The 8,120-nt window shown below is 35.2% G+C and overlaps 1 protein-coding gene across 2 annotated transcripts; it reads left to right on the top strand.

Annotated features, from left to right (window-relative positions):
• Positions 1-846: 846 nt before the first annotated feature.
• si:ch73-160i9.3 lies at positions 847-8,029 on the top strand. 2 transcript variants are annotated; one of them, XM_087296166.1, is made up of 3 exons: positions 847-1,063; positions 4,386-4,932; positions 5,033-8,029. In XM_087296166.1, exons 2-3 carry the CDS (start codon positions 4,390-4,392, stop codon positions 5,516-5,518), a joined length of 1,029 nt encoding a protein of 342 aa, XP_087152292.1. In that variant the 5' UTR covers positions 847-1,063; positions 4,386-4,389; the 3' UTR covers positions 5,519-8,029. The 2 variants fall into 2 exon arrangements, with proteins under 2 accessions (XP_087152292.1, XP_087152293.1); XM_087296167.1 differs by lacking the exon at positions 847-1,063 and having other exon boundaries at positions 1,142-4,932; positions 5,033-6,338.
• Positions 8,030-8,120: the final 91 nt, after the last annotated feature.

An 8,120-nucleotide genomic window follows, 5' to 3' on the forward strand; every position in this document is an offset into this window, starting at 1 on the left:
GTGCCATACCAACCTTTATGTGTAAATAAAACATTTTACAACAACATTTTACTTATATATAGAATATATAGAAACTTGTTTGCATTCACACACTTTGTGCTTTCGGTTTGTAACAGGTTTTACTATATAACTCTCTGAGTTATAGGCTTGTTTTTTTAGCAGTTACAACCTGCCGTGTGTTTCAGAGGCTAGAGTAAATTCATTTTTGCTGAACGTCGCATAATCAGCACACACCATGCACTTATTCGGAAAAGTGTTAACAGTTAACCCTCAGGCAAGCCAGTGTTTGTTTTCAGTTTCTTTGCACTTGAATATTTCCCAGAGAGGGGTTGCGGCTGGAAGGGCATCCGCTGCATAAAAACGAGCTGGATAAGTTAGTGGTTCATTCCACTGTGGCGACCTCAGATTAATAAAGGAACTAAGCCGAAAAGAAAATGGATGAATGAATGCACTTGAATATATTCTTTTATTGATAAATTTATTATCCACATTTATATTGTAAAAAATTGTTACTCTGTAGCCGTAATAACATCAATGTACAGTCTGTTCTACACTTTGCCTGTAATAATGATGTTGATGTCAATTCTCTAACTTGATGTCAAAATGACATCAAATTGACGTCTAACACTGATTCACAAGATTCTTTCTGAGTTCATGTTGTTGTTTCATCTTGTGTCTTTGTGTAAGCTAAGTACCACATTAGAGTGTAGTTTAAATACATGAATAATGAATGTGTCAAAAACCACACACCTCACTTACTACTTTGTTTGTGTTAACGTTAACAAGTGTTTATATATTTATGCGTGCGTCTCCTCCCACTTCCCTGCTTTCTTCTATTTATCTGTTGAAGACATATTCTGTTTGAATGGACAGATCAATTACACTGAAAGGGAGAAGAGAGTAACTGCAAGTGATGTCAGTGAAACTAATTACTAATTTATTCTCCAGCAAATCGCAAAAAATGATATTTTAATAGTCATACACAGTTCATCTTGACTTATTTACAGAGGATTTTTCTATATTGTTTCCCTCAAGATTGATGATTTGGGCTGATTTGTGAAAGGTAAGGACATCAGCATTTAATAGCTTGATATATATGTTTTTACCTTTACTGTGAATAACTCTTAAAATAATATTAAGTGTAATAGTACTCAATAGAGTAAATTTGGTCAAATTTCCTATTTTAATAGAGCTAGTGTGTCTGTTTTGGTTTTTAAAAACAACTTTGAGATAATGTGATTCATGAAAATCTATGTTTGTATATGTACTATTTTTATGTCTAAAAATGACTTTATTTGTACAGTACACTGTAAAAGATGACAATTTAATGGTAGAAACTAAAAATGCTACAATAAAAATCCATAACCAGGTGAACAGTAAATTTCCTTAATCCAGTGGTTCTCAAACTTTTTTCACCAAGTACCAAATGTTCACTGGACCTTATAAATATAGGCTATATGTCATCATATTCATATATAACATCTTTTTGATAAATTTTGAAATATATGTTGCATGTATTTGTGTATCTTTGAAATCTAAACATTAACTTATATTTTAAATATATGATTTGGATTTACATATTTAAATTAGAAATAAGATCTGCTTACTGTGGATTAGAGTAAGCTTTGTGTGTCAGAAAAGCAAATAATTTAACCATACCTGTAAATATTGGGATATAAAAATACAGGATACGTCCCGTTATCGTTAGAAATGTGGGGAGAAGATGGCTCAAATGATAGAATACATAACAAACATAAGAAAATGAAAAATAAAATAAAAGGTTTAGCCTATTAAAATCAATTACTGATTACATCTGTGTTACTGTATGCATCAAAGGCTTAAAAATGTGTGATTTTTTTTTACTTTATTCAGCGATTGCTCTGCGAATCAATCAAAAGAAGCCTGCGTACCACTAGTGGTAAGCGTACTACATGAGAACCCCTGCCTTAATCTATACAGTAAATAACTGTTTATTGACTTTCCCAGAATTCACTGCAATACAGGTGTATAATTTTTGTGGACACTATTTGATTCTTTTTAGTTTTCGCCATCAGTGAGCTACATTAGAGTTTTACATTACATCTAATGTTGATAAATAATGCGTATTCCATTGATTTACCATGAATGTTTAGTAAGTTGTGTAAATGACACTGCTTGTAAGAAAAGTTCTTTGTGATTAACATTTGTTTATTATATGATTTTCTCTTCACCATATATTTATGGTTGTCACCACGTGGTGTAAAGTAACAAATTACAAAAAATCTAACTACTGTAAATTGAGTAGTTTTTGAGTAGGAATTTTAATTTACTAGTTTTAAAAATGTGTATGTTTACTTTACCTTGAGTTCATTTTAGTGCAGGATTGGTACTTTTACTCTTCTACTTTCCTTCAACCTTCAGTCACTACTTTAGTTTTTCTTGTCTAGTACAAAAATCAGTCCTGTGATTCCTGACCAATCATATCGCACATAGAAGGTAACTCTCCTCATAATGAACTACCTGAAGACATGGGCGCCATATAAATGCAGCAAACTGTTTTAAAAAGTGTTAAAAGTGTCCAAGAAGATGTCCAAAATCTTTACACATTGACCCAGAGCAGCAGGCACAAGACGTCAACATGACACCAGATTGACATTGCATTTTGTTTGGAAATGAAAATTGGATTTACATCAAAACCCAACATCAGGCAGACGTCAATGTTCAACGTCCATCCTGAAATCAACCTAATATCAATGTTTAATGAATGATAGCTTGATGTTGTGTTAATGTAACCACTAACGTCATGTTGGATTTTTGTTGCCATACCTGACAAATAAATGTCAGTATTGGACATCAATATGACGTTGGATTTTGGTCACTTTCTAACACAACCTAAAATCAACCAAATATCAACATCATTTGATGTCATTATTGGACATCAAAATAACATTGGCTAGACACTGAATTTTGGTAACCTGACATCACAAACTAAATTTAAACTAATATTAACATCGTATGATATTGTGTGCCTTTCTGGGCACTACAGAATGTTACGTTTACACACATCCACAAATTACATATAAATGCATCAGCTTTTTACAGCGTAATACTTTTGAGCACTTTTAAAAGGTCTAATTTTTACTTATACTTTGAGTATTATTTACAACAGGTTTTTTACTCTACTTGCACTACATTTTTTGGCAAGTAATGGTACTTATACTTAAGTATGATTTTTCAGTACTCTTTCTTCCACTAGTTGTCACATGTCTGTGTTACCATACATGTCTGTGTAACAAAAGATATTTTGTGTAAATTTTAAACAGTGGTCTATTATCTCTATAAATTACGGAAATATGGTAGTTTACCATAAAAGTTATAAATTACTTTTAAGTAACTTAAAGTACCGTATTTTTAACTGTGAAAAACTGGCAACCACAGGTGCCTTTTTTCTGTAAACTTTATAGATTTATTTTTATACTGTAGGGAAGCAATAGCCAACATGATTTAAATGTTATCATATTTACTATGACTGATAATGATATGAATAGATTTGATAGCCTTGTCTAAGACTGAATTTTATTCATGTCATGTATCACACTATTTTTAGGGATAAACTTATTCTTGTTAAGATAAAGCAGCATTTGCCTTTGCTTTCAGCTCCTGAATAGCTTATAGACCATTTTGAGGATAATAACAATGGTTCTAATGCATTTCCTATTTCACATTTTAATTTTCAAAGCTTTCAAGAAAAAAATTATGTTATGGTAGCTGTTTTAATGTGACAATATGATTGAATTGCCTCTTGTTGCAGTTATGATACAGTATGATAACAAGCAGGAAATGTTCAAGGGCCAGTGACATTACCACATTGAAGTGGTCTATAAAGCTTATAATTAGTAGTTCTGCTGTCATTAATGCAAAATAATTCAACAAAAGTCACAATATATTTTCTTCAAAAACATCATTTTAACATGATTTTCCACCCACATATGATGAACAGGTTACCACTGGTCTTGATCATTTACTATTTTTAAGCATCGGCTGATAACCAATTGTGGAAAATGACTTTTAGTGACTGAAACTCATGACTGGCTCATACATTAGGTCATCCCTTCTTTTTAGTGCTTTTAGTTAACCACAGATTCATTGTCTATACCAGATCAATGTGCACAGAATCACTAATTATTAATGAATTTCATTGTCTTTAGTCACGTTTTGCCAGGTGTGTCTGTTAAGGATGTGCTGTAGGAATGGAAGCAAATTAAATAAAGTGATTTGCTTTCTCCTGAAATACATTATTTTGGCATCTTTCAAAATTGTAGCCATTTTAGAAACTTGAGTCAAATTGACTTACAAATTAACTTGAACAGAAGTAGCATTTACTGATTTATCTGTCTTAATTGTAGAACGATGTCCAATACAACTCCTCTCTTCCACTTTGTGGACACAATCCAGCATGTGAACATGACGGTGGACATTGAAGCCATTATGAATAAGGTCAGCACTGTCTTCCTCACCATCATCATTCTCCTCGGCACCACCGGGAACTCTGTGGTCATCTGGGTGGCTGGTTTTCGTATGAAGCCCAACGTCACTAATGTATGGTTGGTCAACCTTGCAGCAGCAGATCTGATCTTCTGCCTGGCACGAATTTCTTCACTCATCTCCAAAATCTTCTTTGATTACTGGCCTTTTGGACTCTTTCTTTGCAAGTTCAATGGGTTCTTTAAGTATGCCAACATGTTCTGCAGTGTTTTTCTTCTGGCTGTCATCAGTGTGGATCGAGCGCTCTGCGTCTGGCGTCCGGTGTTCACCAGGAAACGACGGACAGTATGTGCTGCTCGTGTGGTCAGTGTGGGAGTTTGGATCATGGCTGTGATCTTAAGTTCTCCATACTTTGTTTACCGGCAAGTCTTTCCTGATAAGAACAATTTGAGCCAATGCTCATTAAAGGTTTGTTTTATGTACTTGTCTGCATAAATCTTTGATTTTAATATATTAAATATATATATATAGTAAGTATGTGAACTTGAATTTACATTTTTATTTGCAGGCGAAGGGTGCTGGCCATTTAGATAAGTATGTCTACCACTTTGTTCGTTTCATCTGTGGATTCCTGTTGCCCTTTCTGGTCATCTTTATCTGCTACACAATGGCTGCTATTGGGATCCGCAGAACGAGACTCTCTGGCAAATCAAGGCCTCTTCGCATTCTTGCTGTTTTGGTCTGTGCCTTTTTCCTATGCTGGGCTCCATATCACTTTCTAGGGCTGGTCAAGTTGGTGAATGAGGAAAGCTTGGCAGTGAAAATAGGATGGAGTATGACTTCAAACTTGGCATATTTTAACAGCTGCATTAACCCACTGCTGTACTTCTGCATGGGACTGGATGTTGGGCAGCTCTGTAAGCAAAGTTTGTCTGGGATTTTTCATAGAGCACTTACGGAGGAAGGCCAAAATTTGTACCAACAATCCATTAGGAAAGAAAGCTGCAGTTCCTTTCCAAAGACCGCAAGTGTTGAGTGTGTAAATAGAGTTTAAGAGTTTCTGCCGTCTCTATGGTCTGTCAAATGGCGCAATTAGGGTTTTAAAGCAAAAAATGTATATTTTTCAAGCTTATTTGCCTATTTTAAATGCAATTTAAAAAATCCAATTAAAATAAGTTTTCAAAATCAGTAACAATTCAATATTTAAATAGTAATTTATAATATTTGTTGTATTTTAAATCTAATTTGCCTTTGTAAAAGGTATAAAGTTGATAATGCTGATTTTCCAATTAGGGTTTCATTAGGTTAAAGTTAAATTAAACACTACCAAAACATCTTGATGGATAATTCAGCCAAAATAAACGGCTGAATTAGACTGTCAACATTTTATGCTAACATAATTACCTCTAAAATACAACAATACAACAATTACCAGACACAGATTTAACGCATACCTGCCAATATTTGTCTCTGAAAATCCAGGAGACCGGGACGAGGGAGTGGTGGGGATGTCTAGGTGTCGAGATGAGGTGTCTGAATAAAACAGTTAAGTAACTGTACTATGCTGGGCTTCGGGCAGTCGATGTGATCGGATACTAATCCAAATTCGGCGATCTGGGGGTGATATACACTGTACCAAAAAGCTGAGGTCCGGGAGGTGGGTGGGGTGGTTGGGGTGAAATTAAGAGAGTTTTCCGGTAGAGATTACAAAACGGGAGGGTGTAGGGAGATGGGTCTGAAATACAGGAGATTCCCAAGAAAAACGGGAGTGTTGGCAGGTATCTAACGGTTAATATCTTATAAGAACATCCACACCTATTCTATACTGTCTTTAAGTCAAAAAAGGTATGTATAAAGTGAGATGACATATTCCAGCGTTTCTCATCCATGCTTCCGGAGGACCACCAGCACTGCATGTGTTGATGTCTCCTTTCTCTATCACACTCATTACAGGTCTTTCAGTCTCTGCTAATGAGCTGATGATCTGAATCAGGTGTGTTTGGCTAAGGAGACATGGAAAATGTGCAGAGCTGGTGGTCCTCCTGGAACATGGTTGAAAAACAGTGCTTTAAAGTCCTTTCAAGAAATGTGGGAAGCCTGAAATATTTTCTTCATTGTGGTCACACTGCATTTAGGTTCCATTTGTTAATGTTATTTGTATGTATTTATTTACAAAAAAAACAAAAAAACAATGTACTGGATTTTATTAATCAGTACCTCATTTACTAATGCATTAATGAAGTCTAATGTTGTGCTTGTAGGCATTAGTTAACTTAAATAGGTGTTGTTTTATTCATTTTTTCGTTCTGTTTTTGACAATTGAGTACAATTGTTGAAAGAAAACCATAAACAAATTTTATTTCAAGCGCTTTTAAGGACCTGTGTTTGTTTTGACGTACTTTCCAGGCCTTGAATCCATATGTCTGAAACTCAAGTACTTTAAAGCAGTGTTTCTCAACCACGTTCCTGGAAGACCACCAGCACTGCATGTTTTAAATGTCTTCTTTGTCAGTCACGCCCATTACAGGCCTTCAGTCTCTGCTAATAAGCTGATGAGCTGAATCAGGTGTGTTTGGTTAAGAAGATATGAAATATGTGCAGAGCTGGTGGTCCTCCAGGAAAGTGGTTGAGAAACACTGACATACTAAATTAAAAATGAGTGACGTTCATTAATATGACTTTGCATTTGATTAAATAACTATTATGATAATATCACACACAACATATGTTGCACAACACTCCATAGTCTCCCTAAAAAGATGATGTGTACACTATTTTGTCGATTATATCACTACCAAAACTTTGCCAAAACTTTCGGTAGTCAGTTTTGGTGATGACATTTTTGTGTTCAACGGAAAAACAGTAAAGTAAACACTTAAAAATGTTTAGCATCTATAAATGCTAAAATGTGTTTTTTATGTGTCATTTGAATGTGGGACAGCGATTTGCAGCAATTCTGTAGAATGGCCCATTTATGCAACATTATTAATGTGTTCCTGCATTTATTCATTCATTCATTTTATTTTCGGCCTAGTCCCTTTATTAATCTAGGGTCGCCACAGCAGAATGAACCGACAACTTATCGTTGTATGCAGCGGATGCCCTTCTAGCTGCAACCCATCACTGGGAAACACTCAAACACACTCATTCACACATATACACTATGGACAATTTAGCTTACCCACTTCACTTATAGCGCATGTGTTTAGATTGTGGGGGAAATCAGACCACCCAAAGGAAACCCACGCGAAGACGGGGAGAGCTTGCAAACTCCACACAGAAATGCCAACTGACCCAGCTGAGGCTGGAACCAGCGACCTTCTTGCTGTGAGGCGTCAGTGCAAACCACTGCGCAACTGCGCCGCCCGTAACTGCATCCAACTATACTACATTTTGATGAATGTATGTCTGTCTCTGTTTGCTAGTTAGCATGATGATAGATGCTGTAAGTCCTGATCCAGAAAGAGAAAGTATTGGGTTAACATCTTGCATGATACACATGATTTAAAAAATTTTTCTGTAACTGCAATATTTACCAGAACAATAAATTCCTGCCTACGGGTGGAAAAAAAACTGAATCATGCAAACTACCTTAACAAAAAAAGCCACTACTTGTAACTATAGCAACAGTGGCCAGCTTTATCAAAATTAAATCT

The sequence above is a fragment of the Danio rerio genome, chromosome 19 (genome assembly GCF_052040795.2).
Source record: "Danio rerio strain M-AB ecotype USA chromosome 19, GRCz13ab, whole genome shotgun sequence".
In the NCBI taxonomy this organism is placed as follows: domain Eukaryota; kingdom Metazoa; phylum Chordata; class Actinopteri; order Cypriniformes; family Danionidae; genus Danio; species Danio rerio.